The 26,308-nt window shown below is 39.7% G+C and overlaps 1 protein-coding gene and 1 non-coding gene across 2 annotated transcripts in view; one reads left to right on the forward strand and one right to left on the reverse strand.

Annotated features, from left to right (window-relative positions):
- PEX7 (peroxisomal biogenesis factor 7) overlaps positions 1–26,308 on the reverse strand; it is a 94,702-nt gene that overhangs the window by 48,198 nt on the left and 20,196 nt on the right. The window contains exons 4-6 of the mRNA XM_033235350.1: positions 21,440–21,517; positions 20,954–21,062; positions 2,688–2,794 (exon numbers count right to left, since the gene is read on the reverse strand). Of these exons, the coding sequence (XP_033091241.1) occupies positions 2,688–2,794; positions 20,954–21,062; positions 21,440–21,517 (294 nt within the window). The remainder of the gene's footprint in view (positions 1–2,687; positions 2,795–20,953; positions 21,063–21,439; positions 21,518–26,308) is intronic.
- Positions 13,206–13,339, forward strand: LOC117098172. The gene has a single exon (XR_004443227.1). It is a non-coding gene; the product is annotated as a small nucleolar RNA SNORA27 (small nucleolar RNA).

A 26,308-nucleotide genomic window follows, 5' to 3' on the forward strand; every position in this document is an offset into this window, starting at 1 on the left:
GCAATAAAGCAACACCCTATCTACCCAAAAAATTTTTAAAAAATTAGCCAGGCATGGTAACACACATCTGTAATTTTAGCTACTTGAGAGGCTGAGTGAGGCAGGAGGATTGTGTGAGCCCAAGAGTTAGAGGCTACAATGTGCTGTGATCACCCCACTGTACGTCAGCATGGATGACAGAGCAAGACTCTGCCTCTAAAAATAAAAATAAAAATTCAAAAAAGGTTTTCAAGACTGGGTGCGGTGGTTCACTCCTATAATCCCAGCACTTTGGGAGGCCGAGGCCAGTGGATCACTTGATCCTAGGAGTCTGAGACCAGCCTGGGCAACAGTGAGACCTCGTCTCTAAAAAACAAACAAACAAAAAGGGTTTCAACATACTCTGAGGTTTTTCCAGGCATTAAAAGGCAAGAGGTCCGTTCATTTAGGTACATCAGAAAAAGCAAAGGCTATGAATTAAATTTTTCCATGTTCTCTAAATCTAAATTAATCATTGTTTCCAACCCTCTTGGACCACAATTCTTAATACAATATCTAATCATATCCAAGAATGTAATCAAATAGTGGTGAGTCTCTTATCTATTCTGGCTTTACAAATTCTGCTAACTAGAGCCCCAAGTGAACCCTGAGGTCCTAACTGAATAGGTCAAGTGCTGGGTCCACACTCAGTCCACCCCACATAACCCAGAACAGCAAAGGATTTAAGTTGGTGCAAAAGTAGTTGCAGTTTTTGCATTGAAAGTAATGGCAAAAACTGCAATTACTTTCGCACCAACCTAACATTGTCTGACTATGTTGGGTTTCAGTGTAAGCTAATTTGAAGAAAAGTTTCAGTTTTCAGAAAATAAATTTTGTAAACCACTCTCAAATGTCTATCAGCATCTTTGTTTAGAATTCCCAAACATCTAACATACAGGTCATAATTAATTTTCCAATATGAAAAATTCATTTATGACTTTGAAACTGTAGTCATCAGCATTGAAATGTTTAGATTAATATCATTGCATATGTACTTATTAATAACTTAATTTACTTATTTTTATTTAAAGAACTCTATCAGTACAATGTTCTTTTAGCTTTAATTAATTTAAAACTGGGAAAAAACAAAGCATATATTTTATGTATTTGTCACAGTCAACAGACTACTTCAGGGACATAAATACAGTCATGCATCACTTAATGATGGGGATATGCTCTGAGAAATATGGCATTAGGCAATTTCATCTTCGCGTGAACATCACCGAGCGTACTTACACAAACCTAGGTGGTACAGCCTACTACACACCCAGGCTAGATGAAACAGTCCATTGCTCCTAGGTTACAAGCCTGTCCAGCACGTTACTGTACTGAATACTGTAGGCTACTGTAATACAATGGTAAGGATTTCTGTATGTAAATATAGAAAAGGTATAGTAAAAATATAGTATGGAAGATAAAATATGGTAGTAGGGTACTTACCATGAATGGAGCTTACAAAACTGAAAATTACTCTGGGTGAGTCAGTGAGTGAATGAGTAGTGAGTGAATGGGAAGGCCTAGAACATTACTGTACACTAAATTTATTTAATTTCCTTTCTTCAATAATAAATTAACCTTAGCTTACTATAATTTTTTGCTTCATAAATTTTCTATTTTTAAAAAAATTTTTTGTTGTTGTTGTTGTTTTGAGATGGAGTCTTGCTCTGTCATCAGGCTGGAGTGCAGTGGCACCTCTGGCTCCCGGTTCAAGCGATTCCCCTACCTCAGCCTCCCGAGTAGCTGGGACTACAGGCACCCGCCACCATGCCTGGCTTTTTTTACTTTTTGATTCTTCATAATAACAAAACTTAAAACACAAACACATTGTAGAGTTATACAAAAATATTCTCTTTCTTTATATCCTTATTTTATAAGTTTTTTTCTATTTAAATTTTGTTTTTTTTTTTTTACAAAACTGAGACACACACACATTAGTTTAGGACTACACTGAGTCAAGATTATCAATATCACTGTCTTCTACCTCCACATCTTGTCCTGCTGGAAGGTCTTTGGGGGCAATAGGAATTTTTCAGCTCCATTATGTCTTAAGGGCCCTGTCATATATGCAATCTGTCATTGGCTGAAATGTTGTTATGCAGTGCATGACTGTAGTATATTAACACATATTTAATCCATTTCTATCTCTGATTCATATGCTCATGTGGTTAACTGAAGCTTTAAAAAAGTTGCACACGGACACTTATCTTACAGAGGCATGAAAATTGGTTAGGCTTAAAAAGGAAGATGAAACAGAAAAATTTAAAAACTGATGGACTGTCAAATTAAAAATCAAATTACAAATAGTTCAACAGCCTGACTAGCAAAGTGAAAAAGAAATAAAAGCAAAAGATGATACAAAATTGCAGAGTTAAGAGCAATAAAGAAAAACATTACATAAATTGGTAAGGCAGCTTCCCAAAACAAACAAGTAAGGCTGCACTGTTGAACTCTGAAAATTTCTGTTTCTTATTTTGCCCGTTTTATGAGCACTTATATCCAATTAATGCTAATGCAGGTCAGTCACAATCATTAATTAGAAAGGAAAGGGACAGAATTTAACTGCATGGTCCAGGAACACCACCAAAGTCCACATAAACAAAGATAAATAAAATTTAGAACATTTTAACATTAGGAAGGACAGCAGCTTAGGATAGAGCCATACACTGTACCTCACTGTATTTACACCAGTCACAACTCAAGATTTCTGCCTGATGTGCGGGAATCACGATTCTGACTCCTGCTGCCTTCACATCCCATATTCTCAGAGTCTGATCACCTGGTAAAAAGGAAGACTTGATCATTTCCCATCACACCACATGAATGCGCAGTGACATAATGTGTTCATAATAATAAGTCAAGTAAAAATACACTGCTTTCAGTGTTAGGATATTGCCACCTTTAGACTTACTTTTTAAACCATAATAATGTATAGGAACTATTCAAATGAAGGAATACAAAAGTGATGTTGCACCGTGATAATGCTTTTAGGAGGAAAATTTGAATCTCACAGAGATAAACACAATATTGACTAATCACACACCTGCTGCTTTTTTATTTGAGGGAGGAAAGGCCCTGAAAATTCTCGTGTTAGGAAATAAAGTGATCACTCTGTACCAGCGTATTGTACTAGAAACCAACAATAGAGTAACAATTTTACTGCCAAAGGCGGGCAAAGTCTACCAAGCCAAAATGGAGAATTTTTTACTTTTCATTGTCAAGTATGCTATATGTTTTTGGGCCAGCTATAGATGTACTTTTCTCCTCAAAAAAAAAAAAAAAAGCTAAAGAAATTTTATTTATTTATTTATTTTGAGACGCGGTCTCATTCTGTCACCAGGCTGGAGTGCAGTGGCACGATATCGGCTCAATGTAACCTCCGCCTCCCGGGTTCAAGTGATTCTCCTGCCTCAGCCTCCCCAGTAGCCAGGACTACAGGTGCGCACCACCACGCCCAGCTAATTTTTGTATTTTTAGTAGAAACTGGGTTTCACCATGTTGGCCAGGATGATCTCGATTGCCTGACCTCGTGATTGGCCTACCTCAGCCTCCCAAAGTGCTAGGATTACAGGCATGGGCCATAGCGCCTGGCCTATTTATTTTAATACTTTTTGAGACAGAGTCTGGCTCCATTGCCCAGGCTGGAGTGCAGTGGCATGATCTCGGCTCACTGCAACCTCTACCTCCTGGGTTCAAGCAGTTCTCACGCCTCAGCCCCCCAAGTAGCTGGGATTATAGATGTGTGCCACTACGCCCAGCTAATTTTTGTATTTTTAGTAGAGATGGAGTTTCACTCAGGCGTGGTGGCTCACGCCTGTAATCCCTACACTTCGGGAGGCCAAGGTGGGGGGATCACCTGTGGTCAGGAGTCTGAGACCAGCCTGGCCAACATGATGAAACCCTGTCTCTACTAAAAATACAAAAAATTAGCTGGGCGTGGTGGCAGACGCCTGTAATCCCAGCTACTCGGGAAGCTAAGCCAGAAGAATCACTTGAACCTAGGAGGCAGAGGTTGCAGTGAACCAAGATTGTGCCACTGCACTCCAACCCAGACAACAAGAGTGAAATTCTGTCTCAAACAAACAAACAAACAAACAAACGTGAGAGAGACAGGGTTTCACCATGTTGGCCAGGCTGGTCTTGAATTTCTGACCTCAGGCAATCCTCCCGTCTCAGCCTCCCAAAGTGCTGAGATTACAGGTGTGAGCCACCACGCCTGGCCAACAAGCTAAAAACATTTAAAGATTACACTTTGCATTATTACAAAAATAGTTTGCATTACCTAACTGCACAGTCACCTGATTAAATGTTTTACATGTTGCTTGCCTCCAATTTTTCTAAACTATAGGAAACAAAAGATGACAAGATGAATAAAATCCAGAATATATACAGCTACCTCAAAAGTAAAGTACAAACAACTGACGATGGGAGAAAACTCAGTTTCGTGTAATGAAAAGCATGCAGCTTCTGGCATTTTACCAGATGGGGTCATGAATGCCATTTTGTGGTTCTAGGTCCCTGCATAGGATAGGTCATATCTCTGAGACTGATTCATTTCTAAAGGAGACACAGAATGCCCAACATGCAGCACTGTCTAAGAATTTCACCAAGTTTCTGTAAAGCACCTGGCATGGTCTCTAACACATAGTAGACACTGCCAAATATGGTATATAAAAGTGCTAAATTTTTAAAGTATCTTTTACTTATCTACATATATTTTCCTATATTCGCAATTCTAAATCATATATTGTTAAGCTAAATTTAGCTATCCTAGGCAATTTTTTTCGGGCTTCTTTGGCAGTTGCTTAAGAAAGATAAGAAATGTGTTGGCAGTAATGAAATGCAGAGGTTAAGAACCGGGCATTTGGAGTTCCCGAGCGTGGTTCTAATCCAGATCAATCATTTGGTGGTCACTGACGCTTAATCAAGTTACTTCGCTGATCTTCAGTTTGCTACCTACAATAAAATAACTGCCTTGTAAGGCTGAAATGAGACAAGGTAGTAGCGTGAGTACGGTGCCAGATGTGTAGTAAGCTCTTAATATGTGTTTCTTTAAATGAAAAAAATACCCATGATTACAAGTTATTTCTGTCCCCCCAATAATAACAACATGAATAATAGTTAATACTTATTGAGTGCTTCCAATGTGCCACATACTGTTCTAAGCATTTTATACATATTTTTTCTAAAAACATCACAACTACATAAAGTAGGAATTTGGAGATATAAAAAGTAATTGTATAGTACTATACAAATGAGGAATATAGCACTAAACAAATGCAGCATATAGAGATGAAATAACTTACCCAGGATAGTAAGCAACAGAACCAGGACCTGGACCCAGAACTCAGGGAGTCTGGGTCCCCAGCATGTGTACTTTACAGCTTTACAACTACGCTACACTGCTGCCTCCTTGTGTTGCTGGAGGACAAATGTCATACAATCAATGCTGGCTAATTCTGGAGGAATTATTTTAATTCTTTTAATTTCCAGGCTGGAGTGCAGCAATGCAATCTCGGCTCACTGCAACCTCCACCTCCCAGACTCAAGCAATCCTCCCACCTCAGCCTCCCGAGTAGCTGGGACTACAAGCGCACACCACCATGCCCCACTAATTTTTCTATTTTTGGTAGAGACGGGGTTTTGCCATGTTGGCCAGGCTGGTCTCCAGCTCCTGAGCTCAAGCGATTCACCTGCCTCAGCCTCACAAAGTGCTGGGATTACAGGTGTGAGCCACTGCATCCAGCCCTATGTTACTTTTTCTTTAAATTGGAGAAAAATCTGTTATGTTTTCAATACCACTTCCCATCTCCCTGCCCAGAGACCACAACAGTCATGAATGTGGTCCACAGCCCTTTAGTCTGCGTTTTGGTAATACTTCTATTACACTTTTATGGATCCACAAATAGGTACTACTTCTGCTTTGTATGCAGGATTTTTTTTTCCTTTTTTGATTTAAAAATATTGTCTTGCTACATTAAAAAAAGGTTGAAAACCACTTTGATAGACGAGAGTAACAAACATTTTTGGACCTATCTAAGGATGGTACCTCCATCCATAGCACCTCATTCCTTGTTCAGACTACAGATGACAGGCCAAATGGGGGTACTTGGGATTTTTCTGAACTACAAATGAAAAATAATGTCAGTCTCTCTTCTATGGCAGAATTGACAAGTTACAAAATTCAGGACCCACTGGTGACAACATATCTCATTGTGAAAAACAAATCACTGTCTGTGGTCTAGCCACCAGTCAGTAGAATTTGCTTCCAGAATGCCAAACAGCTTTGATGCAATGATCTCTCATGATTTTCTCCAGCCTTCAGTGTGTAACGCAGGGTGACGTGGATGTCTAGTATTTGGCCTGCCCAGAAATACCCTTTTTCTAGGAATCTCATATGTCCTTTTCTCACCAAGTGATTCTATAAAGACTTACACCTCAACACAACTGACTGACCAAAGGTAGGTCCAGGCAAGACCAACTACAGTACCTCAGTCCCTGCTCTGACTACAGCTGAAAGGTCAAAGGTAGATACTTGGGATTTTTCTGAACTATAACTGAAAAAATAATGTCTGTCCTTCTCTTATGGTAGCATTTACAACTTAAAAAATTCAGGAGGCCGGGCATGATGGCTTACACCTGTAATCTCAGCACTTTGTGGGATTCACTTGAGCCCAGGAGTTCGAGATCAGCCCGAGCAACACAGTGAGATTCCATCTCTACACAAAATTTAAAAATTTAAAAATTAGCCAGGCATGGTGGCGCACACCTGTAGTCCCAGCTACTCTGGAGGTTGAAGTAGGAGAACTGCTTGGGTCCGGGAGGTCGAGGCTGCAGTGAGCCATGATCGCATCACTGCACTCCACCCTGGATGATAGAACAAGACCCTGTCTCAAAAACATAGAAATATGGCCAGGCACAGAAGCTCATGCCTGTCATCCCAGCACTTAGGGAGGCTAAGGCAGGATCACTTGAGACCAGGTGTTTGAGACCAGCCTGGCTAACATGGCAAAACCTTGTCTCTACTAAAAATACAAAAATAACTAACTAACTAACTAACTAACTAAATAAATAAATAAATTAGCCAGGCATGGTGGCACACGCCTGTAATCCCAGCTACTCAGGACACCGGGGCACAATAATTACTTGAACCCCAGAGGTGGAGGTTGCAGTGAGCTGAGATCATGCCACTGAACTCCAGCCTGGGCAATGGAGTGAGATTCTGCCTCAAAAAATAAAAATTATATATATATAATTAATATATAATATATATAATTTTTATTTTATTTTATTTTAAAATATATATAAAAATACAGAAAAAATATATATATAGCTTTGACGAAATAATCTTTCATGACCTTCTTCAGCCTTCAGTGTATATATGTGTGTGTATATATATAGTGAATTTACCTATATATATATATATATAAATTCAGGAGCCACTCACTGGTGGCCATGTGTCTCACTGTGTAGAGAAAGCCAGTCCACAGAGTCAAGTCAACAAGTAGAGAAAAGTCCAGATGAGAGACAGAATGTGTCCTGGGCCTTTCAAGCAGCCCTTCCTTTTCTGGAGTACGCTTTTTAACAAATTTCACAAAGATCTAACATAGTTTCAGTTCTATCACTTGTAGGCAAAGGAAATCACTCATTACAATAAGGGAGCAAAGGGTATTCTCCTGAAGCTTCAGTCTCCTGAAGCTAGCTCCAAAGAAAACCATTGGATTAAGTACGAGGCTTCCATTAAAACATATGAAATGCCTAAACAATATATACTAACTTTCAGGAATTTATATCTAACACTAGGTTAAAACTATAAATTCTACTATAGCTACAGCATTGTTTCAAGATCAATGAGCTTGGGTTCACCTTAATAAGAGTATGTGAATTGACTTAAAGTACCAAAACAGGCCAGGCATGGTGGCTCACACCTGTAATCCTAGCACTTTGGAAGGTCAAGACAGGCAGGTCGCTTGAGTTTAAGAGTTCCAGAGCAGCCTGGGCAACCGTTAAATCCTGTCTCTACAGAAAATACAAAAATTAGTCAGGCTTGGTAGCATGCACCTGTAGTCCCAGCTACTCAGAAGGCTGAGGTGGGAGGACTGCTTGAGCCTAGGAGGCAGAGGCTGCAACGAGCCGAGATTGTGCCGCTGACTCCAGCCTGGGTGATAGAGCCAGACTCTGTCTCAAAAAACAAAATTAAAAAAATTTAAAAGTGACAAAACATTACAAGGAATGCGGACTAGGAGATTAAGAACTGTTACTGTAGGAATAACATGGATGAGTCTTACAAGACATCACGTTGCATGAAAGCAACCAGTAACAAAGGTATGAAAATGGGCAACATTAATCCATGTTACGGAAGGCCACACAGTGGTCACCTGGGGTGGGGGGTGGTGAGAAGTGACTACAAGGATGGGAGGAGGCTCTCTGGGAACGTTCTGTTTCTTTACCTGGGTGCCAGTTACAATGATGTGTTCATTGTGAGAATTCACCAAATTGTATACTAAGATTATACACTGTCCAATATGTGTATTATACTTCAATAAAAGATTAAAAAACATAATAACAAAGGTTGGGAGGTTTTGTTCCACACCACCACTCTCACGTAATATCAAAAAAACAAAAACAAAAAAAAAGCCATGGCTTGAGCTGTCCCCTCTTGCAGTTAATTTAATGGGCACAAAAATGTGAAGACTGCTGGGCAGGAGCTGAGAATTCCACTTCCTTGACGGCAACTCCTGATGTAACCATTTGGCACTTTGTCCTCGCCATTTTGTTTTCCAGGTAGGAAAGAGACCTAATGACCAAATGGTACAATGACTCATTCAGCTCTTTCAGCTGCCAGGACATCTGTATTTATGTTGTTTTTCAAATTGAATTTTCTGGACAATTGGCCTTTCATTGACAGGCAGACATTTATCAGGGCCCTGTGATGGTGCCATAGACTCACCTGAATTGCCAGCTTCTCATCAATTGCAGACCTGCCACTGACAGAACCAGTGAATTTTTTTTTTTTTTTTCTGAGACAGAGTCTCACTCTGTTGCCCAGGCTGGAGTGCAGTGGCTCACTGTAACCTCCTCCTCCAGGGTTCAAGCGATTCTCCTGCCTCAGCCCCCCCAGTAGCTGGGATTACAGGCACCTGCCACCAGCCCGGCTAATTTTTTGAGCTTTTAGTAGAGATGGGGTCTCACCATGTCAGGCTGATCTCAAACTCCTGACCTCAAGTGATCCGCCCACTGTGGCCTCCCAAAGTGCTGGGATTACAGACGTGAGCCACTGTGCCTGGCCAGAACCAGTGAATTTAAATATACAATACGGACGAGGAAGTGTTGGCTGTTACTATGTCTAATTTCAAACTGCAGAAGGTAAGAGGAAGTTGCATAAGGAGAATGAGTGTAAACATAGAGTCTAAAACTGGGAGGTGAACTGAGTAGCAATAAGGTACTTTGGGGCCAATATAATATAACTTAATGAAAATGCCCTGTGCCTCTCGGCTGTAATATGACTTTTTCTTACAGTAGAATGAGGTTTGCTTTAACTACTGATCCCACACATTCAGGCATGGTTATGACTTACGCAACTAGATGGAGTCTGTGACAGCAATAATTTAGTTTTCATGATTCCAAAGATAACTTACTTCATATTAATCCTCTTCATAAAAAGAGCTCAAATATTCTTCCCTTCTATCTCATATAATTTAGAAATATGAATTCTGTACTAACACAACTATCATGAAATAGGCAAAATGCAATGTCTTTAGGGAACTCTGCTATGGAAGGTAAATCTAGATCTATTAGTAGTTCTCTAAAAACTTCCCCCATTTTGGCCTGTCTTAGCTTAGCTAATGATAACAAATTTGATTCCAGATTTGCAAAACTATACAACCTTGAAGGTGATTAAATTCTTGGAGTAAACTAAATGCTATGTTCTCATATATAATCTTAAAATATAAGTTGTTGTAATCAGTTGAAAGATACACTTAACTATATGTGTGCAACAGGATTAGACATAAAAATACATCTTGACTGCCTATCACATAAGCTTCCACCATGAAAAACAAGTATTTTACAACTATGGGTTCCATACTACATACTGCAATTGGGATTACTTTATGCAAAGATTATGTTATGTTTTATAACAAGCCCTTGTCTGTAAGCAAGAAGACAAGGCAAGAGAGTTAATAAAGATAAACTCACTAGCAAAACTGAGGAAAAAACCAAGCAGTTCTCAAACTAAAGAAACCACTTCTCTGATTTCAGCACTGAAACCATTGTGTAGGCTTTTTAAAAACGAGTTGAGTATATTCTACAATGGGAAAACAGACATGCAATTCCCATTACCTCAAATAGAACTAAGCTGCCAACTTGGCATCTCAAACAGAGCTATTCCATAGACTAGTACAGTGCTTCCCAAATTGGACTGCTTACTAGATTCAGCTGGGATTTAAAAATACACCTCGCAGAGGTATTCTGTCTTTTTACTCAGCAAGACTTAAGATGAAGTCCAGAATTCTGCTGCTGTTTTTTAATGCTCTCCCAATGGTTCTGATGATTAGCCAGATTCTAGAATCACTGGACTAGTACGTTACTATACAACCATGCATTCCAGAGTCTACCTAGAACAAGTTACTCTAGAGCTTTATGAGTTTTAGCTCTCAGATAAGCACTAACTGTCGATTGTTACAGCACACATACACTGCAAGGGCCATTCTGATGGTCCTCAAAAATGCTCTGTTCTCTCCACATTCCAGCTTTTGCCTCTCACTTCCCATTTCCTCTTACTTGTTAATAAAATAGTAGCTTAGACTGTTTCTTGAGGGAAGTAATCTGACCAGTCAACTCTGACAAGCTCAGGAATCCATTTATACATTTCCACAGGATTCCGGGCACACGTGTTAATAATAACTGTAATCCCAGCACTTTGGGAGGCTGAGGCGGGAGGACTGCTTGAGTCCAGGAGTTCTAGACCAGCCTGGGCAACATGGTGAAACCCTGTCTCTACCAAAAATACAAAAATTAGCTAGGTGGTGGCGCACGCCTGTGGTCTCAGCTAGTAGGCTGAGGTGGGAGGATTGTTTGAGCCCAGCAGGCAGTTTCAGTGAGCTGAGATGGCACCACTGCACTCCAGACCACTGCACTCCAGCCTCGGCAACAGAGCCAAACCCTGTCTCAAAAAAAAAAAAAAAAAAAAAAGGTAATGCTCATAGAGCTTTTACTCTGCCAGTCATTGTTCTAACTAAGCCCTTTATACACATTAGCCACTTAATCCTCCTCAAAATTCTATGATATGGATACCATTATCACCCTGATTTTAGAAATAAGGAATGAGGAGACAGAGGTTAAACGGCATGACCAAAGAAATTCTCCTAATAGCAGGAAAGTAGAACTTGATCTGAAGCAGTCCAGCTCCAGAATTCTTATTCCTGACCACTGTGCTATATTACCTCTCCTTAAAGAACTTTACAGTCTTCATCATTAGCTGCTTCTAGATTTTGTCTTAGCATTCCTCTTTCCTACTGGACGATATGCTCTAGGAGGGCAGGAACTCCATCTGTTGTCTTCCTCACTGAATCTCCAGTAAATGATGGACATTCCATAAATATCTGACTGACTCATGGGCAATGTCCTTCTCAACAATCAAAATGAACTCAGATATGTCTTAAAAATTTGAATAAGATGGTTACTACCATATCTTATATAATAACAATCAAAAATATTTTCATGTTTGGCTATGTAAGGCATTTGGCTATGTAAAAGAATACACAAGTGTCATAGGAAATCTATGAAAACAAGCGAAGCAAAGAAGACCTAAGCACTGCATTTGCTTACAAACGCATGGTACATAGCTCAGTAAGTAAATGTTCTTGTCTCTGAAATGGCTAAGGCACAATGAGAGTTTCAGAACTTGCCTTGATTTTTTACTATACCTCAGCTCCTTCCAATATTTTTGTAGAGTGGAAGAAGAACTTTGAATCTTTTAAAAAGTACTAAGTAGACTAATATTTGTAAATCATCACAAAGGATTATTTCAGGAAAATGGCAAATGTTTGATAAATCAATCTTCCAATGAGTTCCCCAAGTCATAAAAATTGGCAGAAAACAGCTTTACTGTATCCATTTCACAAGGAAAGTTTTTAAATAACCTATTTTAGAGCTTACAGGTCCAGTACTTGATTTTCATCAAATCCCCTCTGATTTATCTGAAGCCTTAGATGTGCAGCCAATTTAGTGAATACTGGCCCCTTAGACTCCATCCACCTACTTTCACCTAATCTGGATTCACTCTTTTCATCCTCAGTCCATGTTGCTTGGGTAACACCCTCTCTCATTTTCCATTCCCAACTGCAGGGACTAACCAGGCCTAAGCCAATCGACACATTATATTCCCCTCACCCACACCCAGTGATTAGTTCAGGTACATCCACAAGGACCCATCAGAGCCCATGACAGAAAATGAAACTGCCTGGATGTCTGAGAAGGAATCTTTCACTTTTTCCTACTGGACAGAAAACAGAAAGGATGTACTAGGGGTTGGAGCTACCACCATCTTGCCATCATGTGGTGCCTGATACCCTGATTCTGAAACCAACACAACAGAAGACAGAGCCCTACATCCAACCATGACTATAAAGCCAGATTTAATTTTGAACATTTCACTTATGTGAGCAAATAAGTTATCTTCTTTCTTAAAGTACTTTGGGTGAGAATTTTTTTTTTTCTACTTTCAACCAAAGAAGTCCTAGCTGATGTGACCAAGATTTATATTAATTTCTAACATAACACATGAAGATAATGTAATTAAACAGGTGTCTTCTCTTCTACAGAAGCAAACAGTCATTCTGCTGATAAAAGATCGCTTTTCTACTACCCACTTACACTATTCAGATAGTTTGAAAAGTTAAGTGTTGTGATTATACTAACGCTCTACAAACAATTAATCTTCTGTTATTCAGTCTTATACACCGCAGATTCTACAGCACTATCCAGAGTCAATGCTACGTATTCGATGCTACACAAAGACCAATGTAAAAGGAAGAGGTGTGTGTGACTCAGCTCAAATGACTAATGGCTAATACACACAATTCTGACTGACGTCTAAAAAATGCAGCTGCATTAGTTTGCGATTTTGTCACTATCAGGTTTACATTTGGTCATACACATAAAGAGAACAATGATTAAAAACAAATCAATACCCTCTTTTTACTCTGCCAACTAGATGTATGTCATTATTGGTCATTCCTGTGGGGCAAAGGAAATAGCCTTTTTAAAACTCAGGCAAACTTGATGTTTGTCATAGTCACGTATCCTGTCAGAGAAAACAAACTGAAAACAAACAAACAAACAAACAAAAAACAACAAAAAAAATGCCCAAATCAAGGCAATTTTAGAACCTTAAATAGGCCGGGCACAGTGGCTCACGCCTGTCATCCTAGCACCTTGGGAGGCCGAGGCGGGTGGATCACCTGAGCTCAGGAGTTCGAGACCAGGCCTGGCCAACAAGGCAAACCCCCATCTCTACTAAAAATACAAAAATTAGCCAGGAATCGTGGCGCACGTCTGTAATCCCAGCTACTCGGGAGGCTGAGGCAGGAGAATCGCTTGAAGGAGGGAGGCAGAAGTTGCAGTGAGCTGATATTGCACCACTGCACTCCAGCCTGGGCGACAGAGACTCCGTCTCAAACAAAAAAAAAAAAGGAAAAGAAAAAGAAAAGAACCTTCAATAATAAAAAATATCAACAAGATTACATAAAATAGAAAGGTGAGGAATTTTTTAAGACCTACCAATTGTTCAAGGAATTGTATTTATGAATACTTTTCTAACTATACAAAATTATACTCTCATTATTAATTTTAGTTTACTGTGTATGTTGCCAATTAGAGCTCCCTGGCAGATAGGTCTTCACTGTTTCACTAGAAGAGAAGCATGTTTCAGTTTTTTTTTTCTTTGAGACAGTCTTGCTCTGTTGCCCAGGCTGGAGTGTGGTGGCTCTATCTAGGCTCAATGTAATCTCCACTTCCCATGTTCAAGTGATTCTCCTGCCTCAGCCTCCCAAGTAGCTGAGATTACAGGTGTGTGCCACCATGCCCGGCTAATTTTTGTATTTTTGTAGAGACAGGTTTCACCATGTTCGTTGGTCAGGCTGGTCTTGAACTCCTGTTGTCAAGTGATCCATCTGCCTCAGCCTTCCAAAGTGCTGGGATTACAGACGTGAGCCACTGTGCCTGGCCTCAGTTCATTTTTGAGGTGGATCTATTCTACACCACTAATTCAATCTAGAGTTTGAAATGACTCCTTTGAAACTGTAGGATATAATGCCAAAAGGCATCCCTCATCTAAGAAAATAATGCTAATGTCAATCTAATTCACATCCTTACAAGAACTTTAATTCGACTTAAACTAATACTCTCTGCAGTAGAACCTTTCACCGGTGGTAAAATTACAAACCAGTAAACTGAAGTGTGGTCAACTTACAGATCCAATTCACTATAAGCACAAAACTCATTACCATTTATTCCAAATCAAAACCTTAGGCCAGGCACAGTAGCTCACACCTGTAATTCTAACTCTCTGGGAGGCCGAGGTGGGTGGATCACCTGAGGTCAGGAGTTCGAGACCAGCCTGGCCGACATGGTGAAACCCCGTCTCTATTAAAAATACAAAAATTAACTGGGTGTGATGGCGCACACCTGTAGTACCAGTTACTCAGAAGGCTGAGGCAGGAGAATTGCTTGAACCCGGGATGCGGAGGTTGCAGTGAGCCGAGGTTGCACCCCTGTACGCCAGCCTGGGCGACAGAGCTAGACTCTGTCTCAATAATAATAATAAAAACATAAAAGATAATTAACTCAAGTTATATATGTAAGTGAAAGCATTTACTGATTCAAATTAAATGTATTAATATTGCTACCACTGACTTAATACACACTCAGCCTTATGGTTAATTATGTTACAGAAAGATAAAAGACCAAAGAAGGAATTCAGGCTTGGAAAAGGTAACATGAGAAGAAAAAATATATTACTGGTCCCATTCCAAACGACTTCATATGAAGTCTTAGAAAAAAATGTAAATTAAATCTTAGAAAAGATTTAATTCAGATTATGGACAAAAAAAGCTATGACTTAGCTTAAAAATTCAAAAAATAATAGTTTATAACCTTATAAGTTGACAGTGTGTACTGTTCATCATTCTAGAAAACTGTTAATTTTTATCAGAGAACAAAAATATTTTTTCTTTTATTAACTATGCCTCTACACATAGGCATTACTAGTATTCATTATTAGGATCTCAAAAAATTACATAATCTTTCACCTTAATCATGCTCCCTATAAAAAGAAAATTGCATAATCTAAATGGATACACTTGTCTGTATATAATTTACCTGAAGGTTTCCATTTCTGAGTGTTTTCAACCTAATAGTACTTTCACAATTTAGGATGGTTTGGTCATTTTTCACTTTTAAAATTAAAAATAATGAAATAATGGGAAAAAAAGTGTGTAATATTGTATCTCCTAAGAAAGCCAATCAATATAATTCAACAACTCAGGGCACTGATATAGTTTATTAGCAAGAAAGTAACAATTGGCCGGGCGCGGTGGCTCAAGCCTGTAATCCCAGCACTTTGGGAGGCCGAGACGGGCGGATCACGAGGTCAGGAGATCGAGACCATCCTGGCTAACACGGTGAAACCCCATCTCTACTAAAAATACAAAAAAAAAAAACTAGCCGGGCGAGGTGGCGGCGCCTGTAGTCCCAGCTACTCGGGAGGCTGAGGCAGGAGAATGGCGTGAACCCGGGAGGCGGAGCTTGCAGTGAGCTGAGATCTGGCCACTGCACTCCAGCCTGGGTGACAGAGCGAGACTCCGTCTCAAAAAAAAAAAAAAAAAAAAGTAAGTAACAATTATCCTACCTATTGCCTATCTTTGGATGCTGCATAACTGAAAGAGGAGACACTATTAGGAGCACTACCTCCTCTTCCACCTAATGTCTTCTGTTCTCTACTAAACAGCCAACTGCACAAAAGAGTTTCCACTTCTTTCTCTCTCCTTAAGGATTTATACCAGAGGTCAGCAAACATTTTCTGTAAAGAGCCACAGGCGGTAAATATTTTTGGCTTTGAGGACCTTTCAGTTTCTCTCACAACTACTCAACTCCATCACTACAGTGTGAAAGCAACCACAGACAATATGTTAATAAATGGGCATAGTTGTATCCCAACGAAACTATTTATAAAAACCATCAGTTTTGATCTGAGGGCAGCAGTTTGCCAACTTGTGCTCTATTCCAAGGTTTCTTTGACTTAGTCTTTCCTAGGTGCTCTGATTTACTGCAATGGCTTCAGTTACCAATTCTAAGCCAATGATACAATTTTTATTCACAAAGCCAGAGTTCTCAGCTCCAAGCTCAACCTGCTCATTGACAAGCAGACGCATGTCTCACAGGTTCTGAAACAGTGTTCTAAAACAAAACTCAAGACCTTCTCTTTCAAACATGTATCATATCTCAGTTATAACATTACCATCCATGAATTTGTCCTTGCCAGAAATCTGGGAATTATTCTTTAGGAGCTGGAATCATCAAAAAGTAATCTGAATCACAACTAATTCTTGTCAAGAGGCTGATAAAGAAGTAAAGTCCTAAACATGGAAAGGAACAACCGGTACCAGCCACTGCAAAAACATGTCAAATTGTAAAGACCATCGATGCTAGGAAGAAATTGCATCAATTAACAAGCAAAATAACCAGCTAACATCATAATGACAGGATCAAATTCACACATAACAATATTAAACTAAAATGTAAATAGGCTAAATGCTCCAATTAAAAGACACAGACTGGCAAATTGGATATAGAGTCAAGACTCTTCAGTGTGCTATATTCAGGAGACCCATCTTACGTGCAAAGACACACATAGGCTCAAAATAAAGGGATAGAAGATCTACCAAGCAAACGGAAAACAAAAAAAAGCAGGGGTTGCAACCCTAGTCTCTGATAAAACAGACTTTACACCAACAAAGATCAGAAGAGACAAATAAGGCCATTATATAATGGTAAAAGGACCAAGAAGAGCTAACTATCCTAAATATATATGCACCCAATATATGAGAACCCAGATTCATGAAACAAGTCTTTAGAGACTTACAAAGAGACTTAGAATCCCAAACAATAACAATAGGAGACTTTAACACCCCACTGTCAACATTAGACAGATCCACGAGACAGAAAGTTAACAAGGATATCCAGGAATTGAACTCAACTCTGCACCAAGCGGACCTAATAGACATCTACAGAACTCTCCACCCCAAATCAACAGAATATATATCCTTCTCAGCACCACATCACACTTATTAGAAAATTGACCACATAGTTGGAAGTAAAGCACTCCTCAGCAAATGTAAAAGAATAGAAATTATAACAAACTGTGTCCCGGACCACAGTGCAATCAAACTAGACTCAGGATTAAGAAACTTACTCAAAACCACTCAACCTCATGGAAACTGAACAACCTGCTCCTGAATGACTACTGGGTACATAACGAAATGAAGGCAGAAACACAGATGTTCTTTGAAACCAATGAGAACAAAGATACAACATACCAGAATCTCTGGGACACATTTAAAGCAGTGTGTAGAGGGAAATTTATAGCACTAAATGCCCACGAGAGAAAGCAGGAAAGATCTAAAATTGACACCCTAACATCACAATTAAAAGAACTAGAGAAGCAAGAGCAAACACATTCAAAAGCTAGCAGAAGGCAAGAAATAATTAAGATAAGAGCAGAACTGAATGAGATAGAGACACAAAAAAACCCTTCAAAAAATCAATGAATCCAGGAGCTGGTTTTTTGAAAAGAACAACAAAATTGATAGACCGCTAGCAAGACTAATAAAGATGAAAAGAGAGAAGAATCAAATAAATGCAATAAAAATGATAAAGGGGATATCACCACCAATCTCACAGAAATACAAACTACCTTCAGAGAATACTATAAACACGTCTATGCAAATAAACTAGAAAATCCAGAAGAAACGGATAAATTCCTGGACACATACATCCTCACAAGACTAAACCAGGAAGAAGTTGAATCCCTGAATAGACCAATACCAGGCTCTGAAATTGAGGCAATAATTAATAGCCTACCAACCAAAAAAAAGTCCAGGACCAGACGAATTCACAGTCGAATTCTACCAGAGGTACAAAGTGGAGCTGGTACCATTCCTTCTGAAACTATTCCAGTCAATAGAAAAAGAGGGAATCCTCCCTAACTCATTTTATGAGGCCAGCATCATCCTGATACCAAAGCCTGGCAGAGACACAACAAAAAAAGAGAATTTTAGATCAATATCCCTGATGAACATCGATGCAAAAATCCTCAGTAAAATACCAGCAAACCAAATCCAGCAGCAAATCAAAAAGCTTATCCAACATCAAGTGGGCTTCATCCCTGGGATGCAAGGCTGGTTCAACATATGCAAATCAATAAATGTAATCCAGCATATAAACAGAACCAAAGACAAAAACCACACCATTATCTCAATAGATGCAGAAAAGGCCTTTGACAAAACTCAACAGCCCTTCATGCTAAAAACTCTCAATAAATTCGGTATTGATGGGATGTATCTCAAAATAATGAGAGCTATTTATGACAAACCCACAGCCAGTATCATACTGAATAGGCAAAAACTGGAAGCATTCCCTTTGAAAACTGGCATAAGACAGGGATGCCCTCTCTCACCACTCCTATTCAACACAGTGTTGGAAGTTCTGGCCAGGGCAATCAGGCAGGAGAAAGAAATAAAGGGTATTCAATTAGGAAAATTGAATACCCTGTTTGCAGGCGACATGATTGTATATTTAGAAAACCCCATCGTCTCAGCCCAAAATCTCCTTAAGCTGATAAGCAACTTCAGTAAAGTCTCAGGATACAAAATCAATGTGCAAAAATCACAAGCATTCCTATACACCAATAACAGACAAACAGAGAGCCAAATCATGAATGAACTCCCATTCACAATACCTTCAAAGAGAATGAAACACCTAGGAATCCAACTTACAAGGGATGTGAAGGACCTCTTCAAGGAGAACTACAAACCACTGCTCAATGAAATAAAAGAGGACACAAACAAATGGAAGAACATTCTATGCTCATGGATAGGAAGAATCAATATTGCAAAAATGGCCATACTGCCCAAGGTAATTTATAGATTCAATGCCACCCCCATCAAGCTACCAATGACTCTCTTCACAGAATTGGAAAAAACTACTTTAAAGTTCATATGGAACCAAAAAAGAGCCCACATTGCCAAGACAATCCTAAGCCAAAAGAGCAAAGCTGGAGGCATCATGCTGCCTGACTTCAAACTATACTACAAGGCTACCGTAACCAAAACAGCATGGTACTGGTACCAAAACAGAGGTACAAACCAATAGAACAGAACAGAGCCCTCAGAAATAATACCACACACCTACAACCATCTGATCTTTGACAAACCTGACAAAAACAAGAAATGGGGAAAGGATTCCCTATTTAATAAATGGTGCTGGGAAAATTGGCTAGCCATAAAGTAGAAAGCTGAAACTGGATCCCTTCCTTACACCTTATACAAAAATTAATTCAAGATGGATTAAAGACTTAAATGTTAGACCTAAAACCATCAAAACCCTAGAAGAAAATCTGGGCAATACCATTCAGATCATAGGCATGGGCAAGGACTTCATGACTAAAACACCAAAAGCAATGGCAACAAAAGCCAAAATCGACAAATGGGATCTAATTAAACTAAAGAGCTTCTGTACAGCAAAAGAAACTACCATCAGAGTGAACAGGCAACCTACAGAATGGGAGAAAATTTTTGCAGTCTACCCATCTGACAAAGAGCTTAATATCTAGAATCGACAAAGAACTTAAATTTACAAGAAAAAATCAAACAACCCCATCAAAAAGTGGGCAAAGGATATGAACAGACACTTCTCAAAAGAAGACATTTATGCAGCCAACAGACACATGAAAAAATGCTCACCATCACTGGCCATCAGAGAAATGCAAATTGAAACCACAATGAAACACCATCTCACACCAGTTAGAATGGTGATCATTAACAAGTCAGGAAACAACAGGTGCTAGAGAGGATGTGGAGAAATACGAACACTTTCACACTGTTGGTGGGATTGTAAACTAATTCAACCATTGTGGAAGACAGTGTGGCGATTCCTCAAGGATCTAGAACCAGAAATACCATTTGACCCAGCAATCCCATTACTAGGTACATACCCAAAGGATTATAAATCATGCTGCTATAAAGACACATACACACGTATGTTTATTGCAGCAATATTCACAATAGCAAAGACTTGGAACCAACCCAAATGTCCATCAATGATAGACTGGATTAAGAAAATGTGGCACATATACACCATGGAATACTATGCAGCCATAATAAAACATGAGTTCATGTCCTTTGTAGGGACATGGACAAAGGTGGAAACCATCATTCTGAGCAAACTATTGCAAGGACAGAAAACCAAACACCACATGTTCTCACTCATAGGTGGGAACTGAACAATGAGAACACCTGGACACAGGATGGGGAACATCACACACTGGGGCCTGTCATGGGGTGGCGAAAGGGGGGAGGGATAGCATTAGGAGATATACCTAATATAAATGACCAGTTAATGGGTGCAGCACACCAACATGGCACATGTATACATATGTAACAAACCTGCATGTTGTGCACATGTACCCTAGAACTTAAAGTATAATAATAAAAATAAAAAATTAAAATTAAAAAAAAGAAGTAAAGTCTTAAGAGCACAAAAGAATAGTAATATTCTCCTGTTTTCTCTTTGAATCTAAGGTACACAGCGCCACCTAATGGTAAAAACAAGGCCACCATTCACTACAAATAAGGCTTTTGGTAAATACAAAATTACTTACCTGAGGCTGAAGCAAAACAACCAGGGATGTGGGGAGACCAGATTGTGCTATAAATAATACTTTCATGGCCTCTAAAGGTGCACAGAGACTTTCCAACAGTTGGATCCCACTAAAAATAAATGAATAGATCAATTACTCAAGAGGGATAAATTCAAATTTATGCTTTTACATATACTATACATACCAATAAACTATATACATTTATATATACACATACAATATATATACAGATCTCAAGGATTTTTAAAAATCTATTTTGATATAAAGCAGGATGGTATTTAAGTGGCAAACTAATGCTGAGCTATTAGTTCACAGCCAAAAGATTAGAAAATTTTAAGTTCTAATAAATGTTTTAATTTTTTTTTTTAAGAAAACTCAGCTGTCCAATCATAAAGCTACAGAAGTATGTTTGGAAAAGAAAAGAAAATTTAGCAGAAGTTGTAGAGAGGGGAATATTTGTTTTCGAATACAATAATGCTAACATACCAATTTGACAGTTTGATCCCATGAGCCAGACACCACAAGCTGTTCACCTCTGGTTTGGCTCCAATCAACACTATACACCTAAAAACATTGAAAAGCATTTAGAATGCAAAAGACCATCAAGTTCAACGTTGCATTTTATCTCTTGTTATATAACAGTGAGAGGCAGAACAACTAATTTACTACGTCAAAACATCAAATAATTCCTATCCATCTCAACAAGGTGTCTGAGAAATGAGAAGGTGATCTTGTCCATTCCTCCAGACTTATTCCTTACAGATAAGACTCCATTCTGCTTTCATAGAATTCTACAGTATACTTCCAAACCTTCTTCACTAAAACAAATTATACATATTTTAAAACCTACCAACAAATCACTGTTTGCAGCCCCACGAAGAAATGTCAAAGCAGATTAGAAAGTTAGTCATCTAAAAAAGCTTGCTGGGTCAATGTTTATTGGAAAGCATTAAAATTCAATTAATATCCCTATCTGGCCTTTCTTAGAAAAAGCTTGCAGGAACCAGGTGATCCTTCCAGATCTCTTGGTAAACAGTTTTAGTTATCCAATGCTGCTATTCTAATGTATGCTTCACTGCTCTCAGTGAACCATTTCAAATGAACCATTTGAAAACTTTTGGAAATGTGTTCATTCTTTAATTTTATACAACAGATTATACACAGATCACTCCTGTAAACTAAGTTCAACAAAACATGTGCATAATTATACTTTATGAAATTAGTCCTGACAAGGACCTGCGTATATGACATTGGTATATTACATTGGTGATCAGCCAGCAGGTTACTTTGAATCTTATTACTCTCTCCCACATATATGTAGGAAGTATGAGTATCTGGGCTTAAGCCACTTAAATGTGGGTTACTTTCTCTCTGCTGCCCACTACTATGTTAAGCCATGTTGCAGGCTGAGGAAAAAAAACATCGGTAATACTGATCCCGTCACTTATATATGGAATCTAAAAAAGTCAAACTTAAGAGAAACGTACAGTAGAATAGTGTTTGCCAGGGTCTGGGGGTAGGGGAAATGGAGATATGTTGGTCAAGGATACAAACTTCTAGTTATAAGATGAATAATTTCTAGAGATTCAATGTACACCATGGTAACTACTATAAATAATAATGTATTACTGAATACTTGAAATTTGCTAAGAGAGTAGATCTGAAATGTTCTTATCGTGAGAACAAGAAAATGGTAACTATTCAAGTGATGGATATGTTAATTAGCTTGACTGTAGGAATCATTACTCAAGATATATTTAGATCAAAACACTAAGCTGTACAATTTAGATTTTTTTTTTTTTTTTTCCAAAACAGGGTCTTGCGCAGTCGCCCAGGCTGGAGTGCAGTGGCACAATCTTGGCTCACTGCAGCCATAACCTCCTGGGTTCAAGCGGTCCTCCCACCTCAGCTTCCTAAGTAGCTGGAGTCACACTTGCGTGCCACCACACCCAGCTAATTTTTTTCTTATTTTTTGTAGAGACAGTGTCTCACCATGTTCCCCAGGCTGGTCTCAAACTTGTAGGCTCAAGCAGTCCTACCGCCTCAGCCTCCCAAAGTGCTAGGATTACAGCCACCGTGACCAGCCTACAAATTTTTATTTGCCTATCATACTAAACCTGGAAAAAAGTTTAATAAAATTATATTAAGCTTCCAAAAAAGGAATAAAAAAGTAAAATATCAATACTTTGTTCATCATGGGTTTTTCGCATTAATTTTTATTTTTAAAAACATTAACAAATTATCTTGATTATCAAGTTTTTTGAGGCCCCCTTAAATTGTGTACTTAGAGTGCCTCACACATCCTACCCTAGTCCTGGCCCTGACTCTGCCCATATTCATGCAAAAGACAGAAGAGCAGTTGGGACACTAAAGGAAGCACAATCCAGCAGCAGCTATGAAAGGAATAGAAGGGTCAGTGAAAACCAAAGCTGCTGTGGCCATCTGTTAGTAATGGATAGAAAAAAGGCTGGTTTGGAAGCAATCACTGAAGATCTTGAGAGCTAAAGAGTTTGATTTTATCCTCTAAATTTCTCCTACAAAGGACCATATAGGGCCGGGCGCGGTGGCTCAAGCCTGTAATCCCAGCACTTTGGGAGGCCGAGACGGGCGGATCACGAGGTCAGGAGATCGATACCATCCTGGCTAATACGGTGAAACCCCGTCTCTACTTAAAAATACAAAAAACTAGCCGGGCGACGAGGCGGGCGCCTGTAGTCCCAGCTACTCGGGAGGCTGAGGCAGGAGAATGGCGTAAACCCGGGAGGCGGAGCTTGCAGTGAGCTGAGATCCAGCCTGGGTGGCAGAGCAAGACTCCGTCTCAAAAAAAAAAAAAAAAAAAAAAAAAAAAGGACCATATAGTAAATGGTAAGTTTCTTCAAAAAGTTACATTTCTTCTACAAAGAGCCACATGGTAAATACTTTAGACTTTACAGGCTATTTGGTCACTGTCACAACTACTAAACCCAGCTCTTGCAGCACACACCAAGCAGCCATAGTCAATACTGAATGAATGGGCATGGTTTGGTTCCAATAAAACTTTATTTGTAAATCTAACTGCAGGCCTGATTTGGTCCTGGCCCACATGATGCAGTTTCCCAATCCCTGCTCTAGGCTGATGTAAACAGTCAAAAATAAAAATAGCAAACCTTTATTGAACACTCTGAGTGTCAGATCCTGTTGATAAGCACTTTATGTATTTTATTTCATTTTATCTTCATTTATATGAAGTAGATACGATGTCAAAGCCCAGAGAGGTTAAGTTACTTGTCCAGAGTCCCAAAGCTAGTAAGGCGCAGAGATGAACTCTGAACCTGGGCAGCCTAATTGCAGAGCCCATTCTTTTTTTTTTTTTTTTTTTTTTGAGGTGGAGTCTTGCTCTGTCGCCCGGACTGGAGTGCAGTGGCCAGATCTCAGCTCACTGCAAGCTCCGCCTCCCGGGTTTATGCCATTCTCCTGCCTCAGCCTCCCGAGTAGCTGGGACTACAGGCGCCCGCCACCTCGCCCAGCTAGTTTTTGTATTTTTAGTAGAGACGGGGTTTCACTGTGTTAGCCAGGATGGTCTCGATCTCCTGACCTCGTGATCCGCCCGTCTCGGCCTCCCAAAGTGCTGGGATTACAGGCTTGAGCCACCGCGCTCGGCCAGAGCCCACTCTTAATCGCTATGCGAGGCTATCTGTACAGCATGCTACTTGAGGGCACTGTTGAATCAGAACTTCTTGGCTACCTTAAGCCATGATATCAAGGAACTAAAGCTCTACCCCTGCTGGTATCACCCTTTACTGGAGCTACATTTGGGCCCAGATTGATTCCATTGTGTTTTCATGAATTACCTATACAAGGATCTTAAAGCCCCTGTCCACTTATAAATTTCCATTTATCTGTCAAGATGTGGCCCCATTACATCCCGTATGAAATAAGCCTCCCCTGATAAGCCCTTCAATGAGTCATATGCTGCCTTCAACAACAGCTTGCACGTACTTCTAACTCAGCATTTACCATATTTTATTTACTAAAAAGAATGTTACATAACTGACATACCTGCTAGATTTTGGAGACTCCTAATGAGCAAAACATTTTGTACATCTTCGTTCATCACAGTAAAATAGGCATTCAAACATCGGTTAAAACAATTTAACCAATCGTTTCTCTTTACAACCTGAATCACTGCTAGGTAGGTATAGAGAATTGCTAAGTAAATACTAGCATCATCAGCTCAGACTCCACTGCCTCCACACACTTCCAGAGTGAAGCAGCAGGTGAGACCTTATGACTTCTCACCTTCTAAAACTGCAGGAGCTCCAGAGGCTCAAGAGAATCCAGCCTGAATCAACACTAAAGATACGAAGTAAGAAAACCATGCTGATGGCATTGTTGCTGCCAGCTGCCTTCTGTTGCACAACCAGTGGCAAGCGTTAGGTCTCTAGGACAGAGCTAAAGATAGGACACACATGGTCGTGAAGTTAAAAATGGGATAATAAAGAAGGAAATAGGCTGAGTGCAGTGGCTCATGCCTGCAATCCCAGCACTTTGGGAGGCTGAGGCAGGCGGGTCACTTAAGGCCAGGAGTTCGAGACCACCCTGACCAACATGGTGAAACCCCATCTCTACTAAAAATATAAAACTTAGCCGGGTGTGAAGGCACGCACCTGTAGTCTCAGCTATGCGGGAGGCTGAGGCAGGAGAATCGCTCCCGGGAGGTGGAGGTTGCAGTGAGCCAAGATTGTGGCACTGTACTTTAGGCGGAGTGACAGAGTGAGACCCTGTCTCAAAAAAAAAAAAAGAAAGGCAACTGAATACTAGGTTTAAAATATTAGGACATGGGAGAGGAACTAACAGATCAGGAGACTGTGTGGGGTTTTTTTTGTTTTTAATTAAATAAAGAGTAACTACAACAGGCATGGTGGCTCATGCCTGTAATCCCAGCACTTTGGGAGGCCACAGCAAGAGGATTGCTTGAGGTCACAAGTTCGAGACCAGCCTGGACAATATGGCAAGACCCCGTCTCTATAAAAAATTTTAAAAATTAGCCAGGTGTGGGGACATGTAACAGTAGTTCCAGCTACCCAGGAGGCTGAGGTGGGAGGATGGCTTGAGCCCACAAGGTCAAGGTCAAGACAGCACTGAGCCGTGATCATGCCACTGCACTACAGTCTGGGTAGCAGAGTAAGACCCTGTCTCAAAAACAAAACAAAACAAACTATAGACCTAAGAGAAGGACTGAAGTGGGGCCCTGAGGGCTGGCTAAAATGTCAACAGGCAAAAAGCAGAGATCAAACAGTAACCAGAAAACTTCCCCAAAGACATAAATGGATTGAATATACAGCACCCTAGGGGTCAGGGGGAGTGAACACTGCA

The sequence above is a fragment of the Trachypithecus francoisi genome, unplaced genomic scaffold, assembly GCF_009764315.1.
Source record: "Trachypithecus francoisi isolate TF-2019V2 unplaced genomic scaffold, Tfra_2.0 Lachesis_group15, whole genome shotgun sequence".
NCBI lineage: Eukaryota > Metazoa > Chordata > Mammalia > Primates > Cercopithecidae > Trachypithecus > Trachypithecus francoisi.